Source organism: Cannabis sativa, chromosome 6, assembly GCF_029168945.1.
Source record: "Cannabis sativa cultivar Pink pepper isolate KNU-18-1 chromosome 6, ASM2916894v1, whole genome shotgun sequence".
Lineage (NCBI taxonomy): Eukaryota > Viridiplantae > Streptophyta > Magnoliopsida > Rosales > Cannabaceae > Cannabis > Cannabis sativa.
The window spans coordinates 22103828-22125168 of record NC_083606.1 but is presented as its reverse complement, the minus strand read 5'-3'; the positions used below and the strand labels follow the sequence as shown (position 1 = coordinate 22125168).

Sequence of the window (21341 nt, the reverse complement as noted above, 5' to 3'; positions counted from 1 at the left end):
GCGTGAGAAAGGTAGTGGCTGACCAAAAATAAAACAGTGAGAAAAATAAGTATGAAAAATTAGGATTTGAAAAATAAAATATGGTATTGAAAACTAATTATAACAAAAATATGGCATACTATATACCATATAAAAGTTCAGAAATAAAAAATATCATAAAATATGGCCAACTTTAAAAATGCCACATTTAAGTAAAATGTTTTTACAAACTCATATTTGATGTAATTTTTACCAAAAAAAATCCTAAAAAAAAGGTCCTACCAAGTTCGGACCAGTCATCGCATCATTAATCGTTTAGTCAGATTTGGCGGGCCCACGTGGACATTTTTTTATTATTATTATTATTATTTTGATAAATGACCTATTTATTTTAACTCCTACTCCTAATCGTATGATAGTAGCATGAAACATGTATATACCGTACAAGCTCACTCCTGATCCAACAACTCTAATATCTTCGATCATGTAAACGACGTCGTTTCAATCTCAATCTCTCTCCCTTTACCATCGCCATCACTCTTCAGATGCCGACTGCAACCTTCTAGTATTCTCTCTAATGAAAATTCTTTTCTTTTCTGAATTTTTGGTTTTTTTTCTCCTCTTCATTTATCTCTAACTTAAATCCTTTTTAGATTCCCAATCGCCACAGGGAAAAAAAACCATTTCTGAATTTTCCCTTTTCCCGAGTCTCTGTTATCTGGGATTTTCTTTTCCTTTTAGGTTGATTTCTGGGGGTTCATTATCCATGGCAGCCAAGTTTGGTTCGTTTAGATACAATTTCGCAGAGAAACGAGAGAGATTGCTATCGACGAATAAGGGATATTCGGAGCTGGGTTCCTTCGTCCCCATTGAAGACGATGAAGAAAGCCAGTATGCGTCTTCTCGTTGCTGCTCTTTCCGATTGCTTTCCGATAGGTTTGTTAGTTGGGTTAGAAAGGTACAAGAAGTTTCAGCTAAGGCCTGGCAGATGGGTTTGTCCGATCCGAGAAAGATCATCTTCTCAGCGAAGATGGGTCTGGCTCTCTCGCTCATATCGTTGCTGATTTATCTCAGAGAACCGTTTAAGGATTTGAGCCGTTACTCTGTTTGGGCTATTCTCACTGTCGTCGTCGTCTTTGAGTTCAGTATAGGTACGTTTTTGTGTATAGTATTCACCTGTTTTTATTAATATTTTTATTTTGTGATTTATATTAGCTACTGAATCAAAGTACATGAGTTTCTTTTTAAGGTCAAAAAGTCAGAGAGAGAAAGAGAGACTGTACTTGTAATAAAAAATGGTGAAGCTGATGATGGTGAAAGCAAGTTATAAATTACATCTTAATATTTAAAACAAGAAAATTGAAGTCAAATGAATGTTATCTGACAAATTTTTCTTGTGTTTATTCATGTATCTATTGGCTTTCTCCACTTGAAATATTAAACTTTTCCTTCTATTTGACTTTCCTTTTTCGTTGTTATAGGGCGAAGTGTTTACCCTATGTATGTGTGTTTTTTCTTTCGTTTTTTCTTTTTTTTTTCTGTTTTTGCTCATTTGGGGAGAATGTTTTTCTACAGGAGCAACTCTTAGCAAAGGATTTAACCGTGGTTTGGGTACATTATCTGCTGGAGGGCTTGCTTTGGGCATGGCAGAGCTCTCGAAATGTGCTGGAGAATCGGAAGAAGCTATAATAATTGCTAGTATCTTTATCGTAGGTAGTATTTATATTCAAAATGTGATTGTTTGTAGCATATTACTCGTTATTGTACCTTTTGTTTTTGTCCTCATGTTACTTACATTTAGAATTTTTCTTGTTGCTCACTCTGTGGTTGCTAGGATCTTTAGCAACTTATGCCAAATTGTACCCAACATTGAAGGCTTACGAATATGGTTTCAGAGTCTTCATCTTGACATATTGTTTCATTATGGTATCGGGGTATAGGACTGGGGAATTCATTCAAACAGCTGTGACAAGATTCCTTCTCATTGCACTTGGCGCTGGAGTTGGTTTGGGTGTAAATATAGTCATATATCCCATCTGGGCTGGTGAGGATCTTCATAATTTGGTAGCTAAGAATTTCATAGGAGTTGCAACCGCTTTGGAAGGTGATTAAACACATGCTTGTGACTCTCACTTTGCCAAATACTTGTGTTTGGCCCATTATTCTTCTCTGACTGTCATGATGTTTCATTTAGGTTGTGTGGACAATTACCTAAACTGCGTTGAATATGAAAGGGTCCCTTCAAAAATTCTCACCTACCAAGCGTCTTCGGACGATCCACTCTATAATGGGTACAGAGCAGCTGTAGAGTCTACAAGTCAAGAAGATGCTCTGGTATTTTGGAATTTTTTACTATGATTCATAACATTTTTCTGGGTTGCCGTTGGTTTGTATTTTTAACTCATTGGTGTGTTTGTAGTTGGGATTTGCTATCTGGGAACCACCTCATGGTCGTTATAAAATGTTTAAATACCCATGGAAGAACTACGTAAAAGTAAGTGGCGCATTACGGCATTGTGCATTTACTGTCATGGCATTGCACGGATGCATACTCTCAGAAATACAGGTACTATATAAACTCAAGGAACTATGACTGTTTCCAATGTAGTACAATAGCCTTTCAGAATTGCTTGTGTTGAATGGACAACTATAATCTGATCCCACTTGAGAAAGCATTTTAACTTAAGCTTACTTCAGGAGTAGATAATTTATGCTCGTATGTACTTGTCATGTTATTTGTGTCTGATACATTAAAATAGGAGTTTCTTCAAATAACTTGCTATATATGTCTTAATGGTGATTATTTACTAAGACAATTTGATGTTATGTATTTAGGCTCCACCTGAGAGGCGATTAATTTTCTTCAATGAACTTAGAAGGGTAAAATCAGCAGGTGCTCAAGTGTTACGTGAACTTGGAAACAAAGTTAAAAAGATGGAGAAATTAGGAGAATTAGACATACTTCTAGAAGTTCATGAAGCTGCTGAAGAGTTGCAAAAGAAAGTTGATAAAAAGTCCTACCTTCTTGTCAATTCTGAAAGTTGGGAAATCGGCAGCAGAACAAATGAAATCAGTGCACCCCAAGAGTCCTTGAACGTGGATGATGAAGAAACAAAGTATCACGAATACAAGTCTTTGAGTGAAGCTGTACTCGATCTCAAATTTGTTCCTGAAGCAAAAGGTTGGGACAACGATGTTTCGACAGGCACTGCTGGATTCAACCATGATGGCAGGAAGTCTTTACCAAGTGCCACGACGTACACACCTTCAGGTACTCCCCCTGATAACTTATTTAAGAATACATCATGGCATGCTGGGCTCGCTGTCAATGCTAATGGAGAGTCTACACATGAAGAATCAAAAACTTATGAAAATGCAAGTGCATTATCTTTAGCAACATTCACATCACTTTTGATTGAATTTGTTGCAAGACTTCAGAATCTTGTCGTCGCATTTGAAGAGTTGAGTGAGAAAGCGAAGTTCAAAGAACCAATAGAGTCACCAGAAACTGTAGAATCCAATGGATTTCTGGCCAGAATTTTTAGCTGTTTAAAGTCTTAGAATGCAGATACAAACCGTTATTGACAGATTTTGGTAGTGAAAAGAAAATAGACCTTACAATGACTAGGTCAATGAAGGTCTGCAGCTAATCAATGACACTAGTTTTGGTGCTTAAATTAGTACTCCTCTATTTTCTACTGCTGACAATTGGCCAAGCTGCATATTTGGGAGAGGCTTAGATGACAAAATTGGTATAGTTCCAATGATGTACAAAGTTCAGAAAATTTGGGAAACAATAACGTGTAATATATTTTGAATGGCATTTAAAGTTGTCTTGTTTGTTTGTGTCTAATTTCATGTGGAAAATAAAATAAAATAGAGAACACGAGGCACTCATACAGGATACCAATTATGGGATCAATTTATATTTAAATTTTAATCAATTTAGTACTCAACCACACTATTGGCCACGTATCGGTTTTGAGTTTGTTGCAATTTTATTTTAGATAAACGGATATAAATATTTATATGTATATGAGACCATCTTATTTTAATTTTTTTTTTCACCGATGACACCTCGTAAATTTAGTGTCAAATTTAACACAAAAAATACATAAATGTTAAAAAATTTACAGCTAAACTCTCCGAACTATCAATTCATTTGTAATTGACTTTCTAATTTACTAGTAAAATTCTTTAAATTACAGAACTGTTAGCAAATTAAAGGTGACACTTATTTATTACAATTAAGTATCAACATGGACTGTTTATGTGTACACTTTTGTATATATGACAAGTTTATATTTATACACATAATATTAAAATTACAAAAAATTATTTTACAAATTAAAAAATAATTTAAAGTTAATAATTAATAAATTAAATAAATAAATTATTTTTATTTTATTTTCTTTTATTATATTTTCCTGATGACTTTCCCTCTTCTTAGACCTAACTCTTTCTCTTCCTTTCTCAAAACTAAGCTCAAATCCGAGCTTCCATCTCTTTCGGTGCCTATGATTAATGACAGATCAGGGACTCACATCTCGTTAGCAAACAAAGCCTAGGAGCCTGATCATATGATCTAATGCTCTCTCTCTAATTTTTCCCGATGGCGGTGGACAAGGCACACACATGATGAGCATCACCGGAGCTCAACCCTCAGCATTGTCGTGGTCCCGTTCCCATTCTAGTTTTGTGCCTCTCTCACTTGGTAAGTTTAGAAGAGGGGTCTATTATGGGCCCGTTTGGCACAGTTTTTGGAAAAGCTAAAAGTTACTTTTTGAAAAATCTGTAATAAAAATGTGTTTGGCAAACAATCAAAAAATAACTTTTTGAAGAATTTTTGGAGAAGCTACAGCTAAAAGCTGAAGCTGCTCCAACCCAACTTTTAGAAAAAAGTTGTTTTGATTAAAAGACTAAAATAATTTTTTTTGTACTAAAACCATATTTATGTTGGAAATTATTTTACCAGGATCTTAGATCTACTCACAAGTATGTTGATTAACACCCTAAATATGAACTTCTAAAACGATTATAAATTAAACACATATAAAGTATGAGAAACCTTACATTGGGTGCAGCGGAATAAAATGTCTCCTTCCATTCAGACCTCTAACCCTTGTATCCTTTCTGTCGCAGAGTATTACCAATGTAAAGCCCGCTTAGTTAATTTGGAAATTAGCAGTTGTTTTTGACTATTTATGAAATTATTTATAGCTATTTAAATAATTTATTGCTGTTATTTATGGAATTCAGAAATGCATGGTTATGTTATTCAGTAGTTTTCATATTTTGTATTTCCGGTGCCCGGTATTTTGGAACTCGGCGTTTGGCTCAGTAGAAATCACAACTTAGTATGTTAGTAGTTTGGGGACGGGTTTTAGACATTGGGAATGTCGGGAATGGCCGGGAATTTAGATTTCCCAAAAATACCCCTTTAGTGATTTTTATGTGATTTTAGTATGGAGGGGCAAAATGGTCTTTTTGCCCCAATGACTTTTTGTCTTTTAGTGACTTGTTTATTTGAAAAATAAATGTTATTCTATTTAAAACTTGGCTGAAATGAATAATGCATGTTAGTTTATTTCATTTTCCCTTTTTATCAAAAAAATCACAAACTTAGAAAATAGGAAACCTCTCTCTTTTCCTTCTCATTTTCGGCTGGGTGCATGTGGTTCAAAGGCTGGGTTTTTCATCAAAATTCAAGCTAGATTCATCAAAACTTTGGAACTCTTGTTTGTGGTAGGTGTTTCTTAATTTTTCCTCCTTTATTTTCTTGAAGAAAATGGTGAAAAGTTGAGTAAATGCATGCTTTTTGTGGCTGTTGTTATTGCTGTGTTTGATTGTTGATTTCTGAGGTTTAAATCATGTTTAATTGATGTTAATTGAGCTGTTTTGAAGCATGTTAGTTAGGTTGTTTAAAGCTTTGAGTTTTCTATGCAAAAATGTGATTTTTAGAAGAAAATATTGTGAATCTGTTTCTGAGTTATTGTTGTTGTTGTTAATTGTTTTCAGAGGCTTAGATAAGCTTGATTAAGTAGAATTAAGCTAGTGGAATGCATGATTAGGTGGTTTTGCTCAAGTTTGAGTTTAGAACTCAAAGCTTGAGCTCCAATGGCATTTTTCGTGTTTGAGGTTTCTGGGTTGTTTTGATGCCTTGGATATGTTCTAGGGTAGGTATAGAACAGGTCTGGAAAGTTTGAGGTGATTTGGGGTTGATTTGAACAAGATATGATTATTTGGTGTTGCTGCCTGCGAGGAACCGGAATTCCGGTTGTGCATCCGGAATTCCGGATGAGGGTCCTGAATTTCCCAGAACCGGAATTCCGGTTGGGCAACCGGTCTACCGGTTGGGGATTTTTCAGAACCCGTGTTTTTCCTCGTTTTTATGTTTTAAGGGGTATTGCCATGCTTTTTATCGATAGGGAAACTTTTAGTTCCTAGTTTTAGTCCCCGGGAAGTGATTTAGCGCATCACTTATAGCGTTGTGACTTTTATGGTTTAGGAGCCGATGTCCGCCGCTCAGCTTCAGTTCCAGTCAGGTTGACCGGCACACCTGAATTCGGAATCCAGGTAAGATTAGTATAACAGTATGCATATGTGGATTACATGTTTAGCGTGCATGTAGGAAGCCTATTAGATTACATTAGTTGTATGTTGGCTTCGAACCATCCAACCCTGTCATGTCGGTACAGGCTGGAGTATGACCAGCAGCCGGAGTATGACCGGTTTGACCGATCAGGCTGACACTTGGTTGGTGGTTCCGTACCATTGACGTATCCCGTCGGTACAGGCTGGAGTATGACCAGCAGCCGGAGTATGACCGGTTCGACCGATCAGGAGGATATAGTAACACGTCGGTACAGGCTGGAGTATGACCAGTAGCCGGAGTATGACCGGTTCGACCGATCAGGTTGTTACGTGTCAATAGTACCGTCCCTATGAACGTTCAGAACTCAGTACCATGTTGGACATGGCAGTAGTGGCTCAGTACCATGTTGGACATGGCAGTAGCGGGACTCAGTATCGTGTTGGACACGGCAGTTAGATTTATGTATGAGTATTATTATGCTTTTCTTACTGAGTCTGTCGACTCACAGTTCTACGTTATGTGTAGGTAAAGGGAAGGCTAAAGCTGATGGACCGTGAGCGAGCTTGAGAAGATTGTACATGTCGGGGCGGTTAGGCCTGGAGCGTACGATCATCGGGACAGCGAGGCTGATTTTTTGTAACTGGTCGTTAGACGACCTTTATTTTATGTGTCAGTTATTCAGTTAAATCCTTTTGTAAATGATTTTATAAATCGGGATCCCGAGTCTTTTGTAATATTATTTTACAAGTTTAATCAAAAAGCAAAATTTTAATTAATCACGTTTTTCCATAAACCTCGTTGATTAGCAACGAGCTGCACAGTATGTTTAAAAATCACGTAATACGCCTATGCTAGTTAGGGTGTTACAACCAAGATCTGAAACTGGATCTCTTTCTCTCATTCCTTTTGTAATGACCGCTTTAGTAATTTGGATTAGTAAAGGCAATTAGCACTAATTTTTATTATTTTATTATTAATCCAAAATTGTAACGCCCTAACGCTAAGGCACGCTACAGTGCTTTTTCAATTATTGTGCAATCTTTGCTAATCAAAGAAGTTTCTCGAAAAACGTGTCAAATTAAAACTTTTGCATTAAATATTAAACTTTGTAATATAATAAAATATTTACAAGTGTCGGGATCCCGATTTTAAACTTTGTAAAATTAACTTTTCAAAATATACATTTATTACAGGTCGCACAACGACTACCAAAATAAAAATCCCCAGATGTCCCGAGACCGAACACTCCAGGTCGCGCTGCTTTGACATGTACAATCTCACCCGAGCTCAGGTTCACTCCTGTTCAGCCTTCGCCTTTCCTTTACCTACACATGAAAGTAGAAACTGTGAGTCGACAGACTCAGTAAGAAATGCATATAACATATCACATAAATTCCGACCTGTAAATAGGCGCCCATACACCTATCTACAGGGCTTAACAGATGAGCAAGAACGTTCTAACTGCTTGTGCTACTGATCATGATATCACTCTTACTAACACTATAATCATGTTGTAGGACCGGCACTATGTTCGTGCCGCTATGATAGCATCAATAACATCCAAAAGTATGATTGGCCATGATATCACTCTTAACCAGTACGATGCCTGTACTGCTAAACCGACACAATGGTTGTGTCGCTATGATAGTACCAAAACATACTTTCCAGGGTGAATAACACTCTTAACCAGTACGATGCCTGTACTGCTGAACCGACACAATGGTTGTGTCGCTATGATATCACCCAAACACATACAAGGATACACATAGCATGCATATATATATCATACATATACATACACCCAGATATTTATATCACACGTTATATTCAGTTCTTACCTGTTTTCCGAATTCAAACGTGCTGGCCGACCTGAACGGAAATCTCGTGCTAGATGGATGCCCTAATCACATTTGAAACCGGGTAAGTTACATGATTCAAAACCCTAATCCCGGGAAATCCAAAAACGAAACCCTAGGTTCTGCTATGCTCCTAATGGGTTATTCTAACTCTGGAAATGGGGAAACACCCATCCGAGGCATCGAAATGGCAAAAATTGAGAAAATGAAAGGCCCGGGGAACCCTGCCAAAACCGGCTAGCCGGTTTTTGTGGCCCTGCAAACCGGCTAGCCGGTTTGCACCAGGTTTCCCAAAACCTTTCATTCAATGCCCAATCTTCCACCAAATGCAATGAAACCTTCCAGAGTACCTGATTAGGGCATAAACAATAATTTCAAGCCAGTAATTCACAGAACAATCCATCAAAACCCAAGTTGCCATTAAAGCCCAAAGCTTTGAACTCAAAGCTCAAAGTTGCATAAAACTTACAATCAATCACTACACCAGCTACTAGGAACTTAAATTAACTCAAACTAACCCTAGAATCCGAAATTCAAACAACTCTAAACCTAACAGCCCATGATTTACAATTTCACTACTTCAATTAATTCAAAACTTGAAATTTAGAGAAGAGACCATTAGGGCTTACCTTAGCTTGATTTCCCCCCTTGAATCCTTGCTGAAAACTCAGAAAAATGGCAAAGAAAATTGGTTCTTGCCCCTTGATTGTTCCAGCCGAAAGAACGAGAGAAAGAGAGAGTTCATGAAATGTCTAATTTCCTTGTTTTTCTTCAAATGAGATAAATGAGTTGGCTAAGCTTAACTCTTGCTGAAATAAATTTCTAGGTGTCACTTTCTTAGGGCAGCCACCTATCCTTCAATAAAGGAAATGACTAAAATGCCCTCCAACTTAAAATTTAGGTGCTTCACCAAACTAGGGGTAAAATGGTCAAATCCCATAACCCCGCTCAAACCCGATAATTAATTTTCTCTAAAATATTCCCCACTAAGAAATAAGGTTCTAAACTTACCCATGTGATCAATCTAGCCATCCATCGCATTTTCCGTTGTCGCCGAACAAAAATTACAAAAATATTATATTCCACATATAAACTAAATAATACCCCTAGAGTTTAATAAAATCTCCGGAATTGAGAAATTATAACTCTAATATTTATTTCTAAATATTGGGGTCCACAATTAAATAAATTCACAAATAATAATAAAATAATAAAAATTAGTGCTAATTGCCTTTACTAATCCAAATTACTAAAGCGGTCATTACACCTTTAGTGTTGAATCTATTTCTTGTTGAATGTCTTTCTTCACGATCTTCCTCACTATGATTGAGGTATCACTTGCTGTGTGTGGGCACTACTCTATCACTAAGAGGTTCGAAATTATTCAAGGAAGAAGAAGAGGGTATAGATGGCGGCTAGGTTAGAGAGAAAAGGCTCAGGTTTTTCTCTGAAGGAAACAAGATGTGAAAGTGTTTATTTCCTGAAGCCTTCACTATCTATTTATAGCATTCCACATAGGGTTAGGTTTGAATTATTTGGCATTAAAATAATGAAAATATCAGATGATAATGCCTATAAAAGTGGCCGGCCATGGCATTATGGATTTGGGCATCACTTTTTGCAATTTTGCAGTTTTATCATTTCTGCATCTCATTTTCTCAAAAATGCCAATTTTCAAATTCAACCATTTAAATGCCAATTCTAACTATTTAATAACTATAAATAATTATTAAATAATATTGTCATTTATCATATTTATTAATTGAACCATACAAAGTATCATAATTAACAAATATGCCCTAAAAACTCTTTCTTTACAATTTCGCCCTTACTTAGTGAAAACTTCACAAATAGACAGTCAAATTTGAGAACTATAATTGATTAATCAAAACCAATTAAATGAGTCTTACAAGTAATACTATCTCAACTAGTGGGGGGACCATGGGTCTATATAACCGAGCTTCCAATAAGCAGATCAAGAATTTATAACCTAAATTCACTGACTTATTAATTCTTCGTTGAATCCACGCATAGAACTTAGAATTGCACTCTCAGTATATAGAACGCTCTATATGTTCCACCATATAGACACGTCATTAGTTATCCATTGTTATAATCCTAATTTGATCAATGATCCTCTATATGAATGATCTACACTGTAAAGGGATTAGATTACCGTAACACCCTACAATGTATTTTATTCTTAAAACACTTAACCCTGTATAAATGATATTTCATCTATGTGAAATGAGTACTCCACCATTTATTTTCGTTTGGTCAAGCTCGAAGGAAATCATCCTTTACTTTCTATTCGCCAGATAGAAGCTATAGATTCCATATTTATGTTAGCGCTCCCACTCAATTGCACTACCGTGTTCCCAAAATGTACGTATCACCCTGACCCAAAAGTAGGCTTAACTAACAAATCAAAGAACACGAATAACACTCTTGAGATTGAACCTAATCATATCAGGATTTAGATCATTTGGTCTAGGATCAACTAGGCGATATTGACTTGAATAGATATCACGGTAAGTTTAATAAATCTATGTCAAAGTTCAATATCGGTCCCTTCCGATGCATACTCCATGCACCCAACCTGAGCTTTACTTTAACCAATGCTCTGGAAAGAACATAGCATTATACCAAATGCAAGTAAACTCTATTGTAGATTATCATATCAGTAAAACCTTGTGTCTGATAAATCTAGGAATCTTTATTCACATAGTCATGTTTACTTTCCAATATGTTGACAACACAATAAACAGGATCAAGTATGTGAAAAGGGTTTGAAATGAATTTATAAATCAAATAGACAAGCAATTGATAAGGTGAACCAAAACATACACAAATGAATGAAAAATACTTCTGTTTCTTTATTGATGTTAAATAAAATGGATTACATTGAAATGAAGTTTTATTTAGGGCATAAAACCCAACAATTTACTTATTTATTACATATTAAAAGAATAAAAAAAATTAAAATAAACTAATTATAATAAAATAAATAATTATTAAATTTCTTATTTTTTTAAAAAAAAATAATTTATATTTTATTTTAATATTAACAAACGACATCAACTTAGAATTTTTTTTATATAATTGAGTTACTATTTTTTCTTACATTTGATAAAACATAATAAACAAATACTATAAATTACTTTTATCAAGTGCATATAAATTTATATTTGAATAAAAAAAATAAAATATATAAAAAATAAAATATTATATAAAATAAATTTTTACATATTTGTGATTATAATAAACTAGATTATAACATTATGATTATCATTATAATACATCTTAACAACTCACAGTACTTTAAAATTTATAATTTACCAAACACTCAGCCCAGCTTTTTTCCACAGTTTTGCTATAGCTGTTTTCTCTCACAGCACAGCCACAGCTGCTTTTTCCCACAGTTGTGCCAAACTGGCCCTATGTGTTTTTTGCAACAAAGATTTACTGTATTTGGAGGGTTCGAATGTTAATTACTGGGAAAATAGGGCCTGATCTATAAATTGTACAATATAAAAAAATTAAATTGTAAGTTTTCAATAGGATTAAGTATACTAGTTTGCAAGGGATTAAACAAGTGGATATATATTGGGTTCTCTTAGATTTGAGTTTGCTTATTTTTTTTTTCAGATATGGTTTGACCTTTTTTTTTTTCAAATCTAGGTTTGGATTTGTATCATGGTGTTTAGGGTTGATTTGAAGTGATTATTATTGCAAATGTTGTGGTTGTGTTAGTTGTGGTTGGTAGTGGGGTGGTGGCAATGGTGATGGAGGTGGTGGTGATGGTGAAGGAAGAGAGCGTGGGAAGAGAGAGAATCATTAGCGAGAAAGAATAAAATAAAAGAAAAGAAAATTAATTTATTTATTTTATTAATTTTATATTTTTAATTTTGAAATATTTTTTTATAATTTTTAAATAATAATATTATTTGTACCAATATAAATGTGTCATGTGTATAAGAGTATACACATAAGCAGTCCATGTTGGCACTTAACTGTGATAAATGGATGTCACCTTAAATTTGCTAATAGTTTAGTAGTTTGGAGGGTTTTACCACCAAAATTTAAGTTTAGAGGATTAATTGCAAGTGAATTGAAAGTTCGTAGGGTTTAGCCGCAAATTATTCTAAATGTTATATGTTGTGCAACTTTTGTATTTATTTGGGATCTAATGTAAAATATAGCAAAATATCAATAAATAAAGTAAATAATTAAAAATTGAAAATTTATATGATAGATTAAAAATTAAAAAAAAAATTACTAAAATACATTAATATGGAATTTTTTTTATTTTTTCTTTAAACTTTTTTATTTATAAAAATAATTCTTCAGTGAAAATAATGAACTGTTTTTTTTAGTTGTTTCATAGTTTATTTATAGTTTTCTTGAGTTTTTTTTTTTGTTTTATAGTTAATTTATAGTTGTCGTGGGGTTAATTTTGCGTTACTTTTTCGTTATTTTTTTTTTTTACTTTTTCTGAACAAAGTGTATTTTATAATTTTAAAATTTTACAAGAGTATTTTTTTAATTAAAAATTTTAGGTCGTATAATTATAAATAAAGCATAAAAGAAAAGTATTTTTGAAAATTCTCCTTAAAAATTAGGATATGTTCTCTATATTTTTTTACACTATTTACACCATTATCATATTATCGTACCATATCATAAAATTACTTAAGGTTTATCTAACTTTAACTCGAGCGACTTTCCTAGGCTGACAATGACCAGGGCAGGAAATGACAACAACAAAAATAAAGCATGAGAGAAAAAAATTAGTTTTCTACTTATAGTTTTTTTTTTTGGAAAAGTCTAACTGTTATTATAAATTAGAAATCGTTTACAACAATAGAGAAAATAAGAGAGGAAATTTCTCTTATCTAATAAGTATCTCTATCCAACTCTAGTGTATGTTTTGTTAAACCATGAGTAGCTTGGTTAACATTTCCAGTGGCGGACCCAATGAAGGACTAGTGTGGGCTTAAGCCCATGCTGAAAAATAAAATATTTCTTTAGGGTAAGTTGAAAAATACCTTTTCTATTAATCAATTAATCAAATTTACCTCTTATTTTATATTTAATTGAAACATACTTCTTTTTATATGTATTGTACCCAAAATACCCTCACATAAGAGAATCACATGGAGAGTATCTTGAAGTGACATGGGCAAAATTGGTACAATATTTAAAAAAAGAGGTAAAAATGATAGAGTTTAAAAAAGCGGGTAAAAATAAAAGAGGACAATATAAAAAGGGTATAGAGTGTAATTTCCTCTATTTCTTTTACTTTTTAACTAAAAAAAAAATCTTTTAATTATTTTAATTGCCCACAACAAATGCGCAACAAAATGGGTGATCAATAGTTGAATGATAGTTTGACAGTAAATCTCAAAAAGGATGTATTCAATGCTATTGACAACGAGCTTTTCATCGTTTTCAAAACATGAAAACTCGTCGAGGACAACTCTAAAGATATGAGCTCAAAAATTGATATATCTGCTAAAATTTTAGGATATTGAGTATGTTATATATTTTGAACATCGTTTTAGATTTTTTTTTTCTATTAGAAGATTTTTAGTGCTTGATATTTAATATCTTTTTAGTTTTTTTTTGTTAATTTAATATCTTTTTAGTTGGGAATTGAAATATTGAATTTTGTTTTTCTTTATATTTACTTGTTTTTTTGGAATATTTTTATATATAAAAAAAAATTATGTCCACCCTCCAATTAACCGAGCTTCCAATAAGCAGATCTAGAATTTACTAAGTAAAATCCCTAACTTATTAATTCCTCCTTGCACAACTATAGATTTGGAATTGCACTCTCAATTATATAGAGCACTCTCTATGTTCCACGATATAGATACACTATGAAATTATCCATCGTTCTAGTCCCAATAATCAAAGATCCTCTATAGATGATTTACATCGAGTAGGGACAAATTTACTATTTCACCCCTCAACGTATTTGTAATACCCTGGAATTAGGAAATGGATTAGCAAAACCCTAATTAGATAATTATAAATAATTGAGGAATTATATTATTATATAATTCAGTATATGTGAATTAATATGATTTATTTGATTAATTATATGTTAAGACCCCGTTGGTGAGCCAGGGGCATTTTCGTAATTATGACCCGAGAAGGGTAAAATAATGGAATTAATTTAATTACGTGCTTAATGAAACTATATTATTGTATAGTATGACTGTGTTGTCTTTTCAGGTGTGTTCTGACAGGTTGGTACGGTATAGTCACAACCGGGTGTTTCGGGCCGAACCGGGTTCGGGCCCGAAATTCATTTGGGATTGAAATAATTGGCATTCTTATTATTGATGAATAATCTGAAATTATATTGGATTTATGTGTGAATAAAATGGCTAAATTGCCCATGTGAGTGTATATGCATGTTTTATAGCCCTAGGGGCAAAATGGTCTTTTGACCTTTATTGATTTACTTTAATAAAAGATGAATTTTGAGGAAAAACAAATGAATTTTCTGGCATTTGTTTCCTCCTTGGCCGACCCCTCTTTTTCTCAAACCCTCTTTGATTTTCCAAATTTGACTTGGTGGAAATTGCTTGGAATTTGGTTATTGTTTGGAGCTTTGAAGTTGTGGAATCTTTAAGCTTGGAATTGAGGTAGTATTCCTACTTTTTTATGCTTTGAATTCTTGCTGAAATTGAAATGGAATTGTGAGTTTTTAAGCTTTAGATGTTCTTGGTATGCATGAATTGGATTTGGGTGTGATTTTGTTAACTCATGCTTTTTTGAGTAGGAATTGGTGTGGATTGCTCTTGGTATGACTTGGGGGTAATTTTTGAGGTTGGATTTGTGTTGAAATGTGATTTTAAAATCTGTAAAATGTTGTGTTCAAGCATGAGGTATTTGGGGTTTTCATGTTCATGGTTATGGACTTGATTTCTAGGTTGAATGTTGCTCAAGTGTTGAGCTTGACTTGAGTGTTGTTAATCTAATTTTTGGACATATATTCTGTGGTAAATTTAAGCATGAAATTTGTGTTTTTACTCTCTGATTTGGTTGAGGTTCGAATATATGGTAAAGTGAGCATTTCTAGGCCTTAAAAATGGAGCTTTTGGGTGTTCTAAACCCAGTCGTCGCGACGGGATTTTTGGCCGTCGCGACTGGGTTTGGCAGTGAGAAATTCTGTTTTTCTCAATTTTGTTTTGGCCATAACTTTTGACTCGGGACTCCGTTTGGAATGTTCTTTATATCGTTGGAAAGCTCGTTCCAAGCTCTATTTGATTATCTATGTTTTGAATGCCATGTTTGTTGGAGATTATTTTACCAGGATCTTAGATCTACTCACAAGTATGTTTATTAACATCCTAAATAAGAACTTTCTAAAACGATGAAATAAACACATATAAAGTTTAGTAAACCTTACATTGGGTGCAGCGGAATATAATGACTCCTTCCGTTCAGATATCTAGCCCTTGATTCCTTTCTGTAGCAGAGCATTATCAATATCTGAACCTGGATCTCTTTCTCTGAATCTTTGATGCTGAAACTCCTTTGCTGATGATCTTTCTTCACGATCTTCCTCACTATGATTGAGGTATCACTTGCTGTGTGTGGGCACTACTCATACACTAAGGATTTCGAAATTATCAAGAGGGAAGAGAAGAAGTGGCAGCTAAAGATAGGGAGAGAGAAAGCTCAATTTTCTGAAATCAGAAGAAGTTGTTTTTCCTGAAGCCTTCACTATCTATTTATAGCATTCCACTAGGGTTAGATTTGAATTATATGACATTAAAATAATGAAAAAATCAATTTAAAAATAGCTACATAGGTGGTCGGCCATAGCATTAGTGGATTGGGCCTTGGGGTTTGCAATTTTGCAATTTTAACACCTTTTGTATCTGATTTTCTCAAAAATGCCAATTTCCTAATTCAACCATTTAAACGCCAATTCTAACTATTTAATAACTATAAATAATTATTAAATAATATTGTCATTTATCATATTTATTAATTGAACCATACAAAGTATCATAATTAACAAATATGCCCCTATAAACTCTTTCTTTACAATTTCGCCCTTACTTAGTGAAAAATTCACAAATAGACATAGTCTAATTTGAGAATCATAATTGATTAATGAAAACCAATTACATGAGTCTTACAAGCAATATTATCTCAACTAGTGGGGGGACCATGGGTCTATATAACCGAGCTTCCAATAAGTAGATCAAGAATTTAGCACTAAAATTCACTAACTTATTAATTCTTCGTTAAATCCACGCATAGAACTTAGAATTGCACTCTCAGTATATAGAATGCTCTATATGTTCCACCATATAGACACATCATTAGTTATCCATTGTTATAATCCTAATGCGATCAATGATCCTCTATATGAATGATCTACACTGTAAAGGGATTAGATTACCGTTACACCCTACAATGTATTTTATCCTTAAAACACTTGACCCCGTATAAATGATATTTCAGCTTATGTGAAATGAGTACTCCACCATTTATGTTCGTTTGGTCAAGCTCGAAGGAGATCATCCTTTGCTTACTATTTGCCAGATAGAAGCTATAGATTCCATGTTTATGATAGCGCTCCCACTCAATTGCACTACCGTGTTCCCAAAATGTACGTATCACCCTGACCTAAAAGTAGGCTTAACTAACAAATCAAAGAACACGAATAGCCTCTCGAGATTGAGCCTAATCATATCAGGATTAAGATCATTTGATCTAGGATCAACTAGGCGATATTGACTTGAATAGATTTTACGGTAAGTTTAATTAAATCTAAGTCAAAGTTCAATATCGGTCCCTTCCGATGCATACTCCATGCATCCAACCTGAGCTTTACTTTAACCAATGCTCTGGAAAGAACATAGCACTTCTCCAAATGCAAGTAAACTCTGTTGTAGATTATCATATCAGTAAAACCCTGTGTCTAATAAATCTAGGAAACTTTATTCACATAGTCATGTTTACTTTCCAATGTGTTGACGGCACAATAAACAGGATCAAGTATGTGAAAAGGGTTTCAGATGAATTTATACATTATGTACATATAATCATGAAATAAATCATGTGAACCGTGCAACATTAAATGTTATTTCTGATCTATATTAATAAGTAAATCTGATTATATTGAAATGAGTTTTATTTAGGGCATAAAACCCAACAAACTCCCACTTGCACTAATATAAAACAAAAAATGCGTTTCAAATAATCTCAACACCTTGATATGCAAATCAAGTGTAGTAGTAGTAAACTCTTCGTAATAGGATCTGAAAGGTTGAATTAACCACAACCTTTTCTCCACTATTACTCTTCCTTAATCACAAAATCATTGATAATGTGAAATTCCTCTCTATATGTTTACTCTCTTGGGATACTGGATTCTATATCTTTGGCAACTACTTTTGGTTAATCAGGAAATTAATACTAGTAGTTTAAGGCAATTTGGAATGATGCCAAAAATGTATAGAACTTTCCTTAGACTGAATAAGTACCTTTCCTGCAACCTTAACATTCAGTCCCTCTCTGGTAGACCTAGAGACTTCAGATAGGTTTTTACACTTCTCCAAAATCACTATTCCACCCCCAGAGTAACCACCATCTTATCAGAAATATTTACTAGCACATAGGCAAATTTCGAAATCTGATATGGTGTAGTCTAAGAGTTTTAAACACACCCTTATAGACTAACATATAGTTCCACTTCTTAATCTTAAAATTTACTTGATTGTCTTCCAATGTTCTTCTCCTGGATTAATCTGATACCTACTCATTACTCCCACTCAACAGCAGGTGTCTGGTTTAAGGCATACAAAAGCATATCTAAGACCTCTCACTGTTGATATAAGAAATTCTTTCATGGCTTTATCTTTTCTGGAATAGTTAAGACTTTTCCTTAGATAAATAAAATCTATACCTAAGAAGTTGTGAAGCTTCTATAGATTTCCATTAGAAAGAAAATGCTTCAGCATCTTACTAAAGTAAGTTGCTTGCATTAGAGTAAGTAATTACCAGGTATACCACAAGCCATAGGTTTAGATAAACTCAAACCTATAATACTAGGAACAGGAAGTTTTGTTAAGTCTATAGAATAGACTTATTAACTAAAATTTCCTTTTATGTCCTTGTAATAGAAAACTTTAGGTTATTCCATGTGAATGGATTAAACCATAGTTCTATTGGCTTTCTTCTTAGTTTCTTATCTTGACAATCCATTACTTGTTTAAACTCACAATGGATTTAAATCACTAGTGTCTCCCAAGTCATAAAAAGGTGAGTTCCTAGAAACTCTCCCACTACGACAAGGCACCGTGAATTATGTCTAAGAAAACTAAATGGTATTGATCTCTTCGGTTGTGACAAGACAACAGAGGCAGTGGGATCATCATATGTTATATAAGATGATAGAACACTTTTGGAATCAAGAATTAAATATCTCCTTTATTTGCTACTTGTTTTCAGACTTAGTCATTATCTTAGAAAAGTAGTATTTGTTTGAACAAACACGTTCTTATCTATTGACAATGGGATGGTCCACCCCTAATCACTTAGAATAGCTAACAAACCATGGTTAATGGTTCTAGCTTTTCTTAAGATTTTGATTAGGTCATCCATGAATCTAGTAATGATTTACATTAAATATACAACCATTACATCATTCTGAAATTGTATTACCATAGAAGGAATTAGGCAACGACTAGTAACTAATCATCAACATGCAACTCGAAATTTCTTGGGAGGTAAGTTTGGATATAATTCAAAAATCAATTTAATGATCTTTGAACTGCATATCTACTAACTATTTCTCCACCCCTATCAGTTCGCAAGATCTTTAACCACTTACCTTAATGGTTTTAACCATTGCTAGAAATTAATGAAATTTTTCAAACATTTCAAATTTCTTTGCTAAAAGGTATAATCTAGAGTTATCGTTTTAAGAATACAACGAAAAACTCATATCCACCCCTGAATGTACATCCATCTGCGAATGAGATGAACTACTTTCAGTGGATATAGGCATATTAACTCTTTTCAGAGATTGATCATGTCAAATTCACTATGAACAAGATACAAATGCCATAGATTAAAAAAAATGTGGTAGTGTCTATTGATGACATAGGTTTAGTTACATCAAAGAGTTCTTAGAATAGTGCAAGTGGATCCTGGTCACAGAATACCTAACTCATATTCCATACAGTTTGAATCCATTAATAAAAGATGGATATTAAACACTTGAGAAAGTGTAACTGTATTGTATTCTGGAATTAGAAATATAAGAAAATTTCTGTTTGGATTCTAAAATTAAAGTCAAAGACTTAAATTCAACCAAATGTAATGAGTAATTCTTTCTTGGACCACCACTACTAATACAAACTCTAAGTCAGATTTGCCCATACAAGTAGAAGATTTCTAAGATTGAGGATTTATATCAATTGGGAATAGAATTTCGGGATTATAATCATATGCGTCATTTAATTTCTTAAGAGAAAATATAATGACATGAAATGATTTATAGACCATTCATCCAATGATATGTTTTTAAAGCTAATTCGAAATGAATAAGCTAAGAGGAATTAGGATAATTTCGTTTATAAATAAGAATCCAACGATGCTTCGATTAGCGAAAGAAAAGTAATCTTATTTATGTAATCTTCTTGTTTCATATTGTAAAAATACTAGTCTAAGGTGTCATCAATCGATGAACAGCTAGATGTTGCATATACAATATTTATCTTTCGAGATCTTACACTATTATGTATGTCTAATGGTGAAAATCCATTAGGGATTTATCTCATTAGAAAAACAAACATGTTAGACCAACAATGAAGATTCGAAATTAAACTACAACTTAATAACATAAAATAACATGGTTCAATATAAATTCATACACAATTCAGAAATTATAAACATATAGCAAGTAGGAATGACTAGTGAAAATACTAAAACATACAATCTTAAATAATTTCCAAGGTTTTCAACAAACTGATACAGTGTCCCGGTAGGCGAGAGTCAAAGTATCATTTATTGAATAGAGTTGTCAGCTCATCTAAAATAGAAACCATTCTAGCAACCTTTTATTCGATCAAAATAAGAATCCAACGTTGTCCCGGTAGGCGAGAGTCAAGGTTATTCTTATTTTATGAGCTTCCACCATTGTTTCATGTTTTATGAGTTTATCTCTAAGTAGTCACCGTAGGGGAGAGTCTAAATAGAGACGAAAACTCACAAAACACTTATCAAATGAAATCTTACGATGTTAAATGCGTTCAACGAATAACCATCCATAGGGGGACGAAGTCTAGCGTCTCGAGGTTATATTGAAAACATTTAACTTTTGTAAGACCAACAATGGAGATCGAATATCTTAATAATAATCAAGCTCATTATTTAAAGTAAGTTGTATTTTCTTTGATTCTCTTTATTTAATTTATTTATTTTAAATATATATTTATTTAAAATTTCCAATTTAGAATGAAAAATTCTAAATATAAATTCTAATTTAATATTTATAAATTTTACTTAGATGGATATAAAAATAACATGAATTATTTCCATCTTAGTAAAAATTTCCAATAAATATTTAGAAAAATATTCAATTTAAGTTGTTACAAAATTAATTTAAATTAATTTACAACTCAAATTTAATTTTTTATAAATATATTGCATTTCGAAAAATTAAAGTATATAAGAATACAATTTTCAAAAAAATGCATATTAAAATTAAAAAAAAATAAATCCTGGAATAATTATTCTAATTTAATGTTGGCCCAAAATTAATTAATAAAATTAATTTACAACAAAAAATATAATTTTCCTATTTAATTAAATATATAAGAAAAATTTCAAATATTTAAGTATGATGATGAAAATCAACTTAAATATTAATT

The 21341-nt window shown here is 33.1% G+C and overlaps 1 protein-coding gene across 1 annotated transcript; it reads left to right on the top strand.

Annotated features, from left to right (window-relative positions):
- The first annotated feature begins 390 nt into the window (after window positions 1–390).
- LOC115725213 (aluminum-activated malate transporter 9) lies at window positions 391–3950 on the top strand. The gene is made up of 6 exons (XM_030654651.2): window positions 391–1130; window positions 1555–1692; window positions 1814–2083; window positions 2174–2313; window positions 2399–2545; window positions 2815–3950. The coding sequence occupies exons 1-6, from the start codon at window positions 746–748 to the stop codon at window positions 3538–3540; spliced, it is 1806 nt and encodes a 601-aa protein (XP_030510511.1). The 5' UTR covers window positions 391–745; the 3' UTR covers window positions 3541–3950.
- Window positions 3951–21341: the final 17391 nt, after the last annotated feature.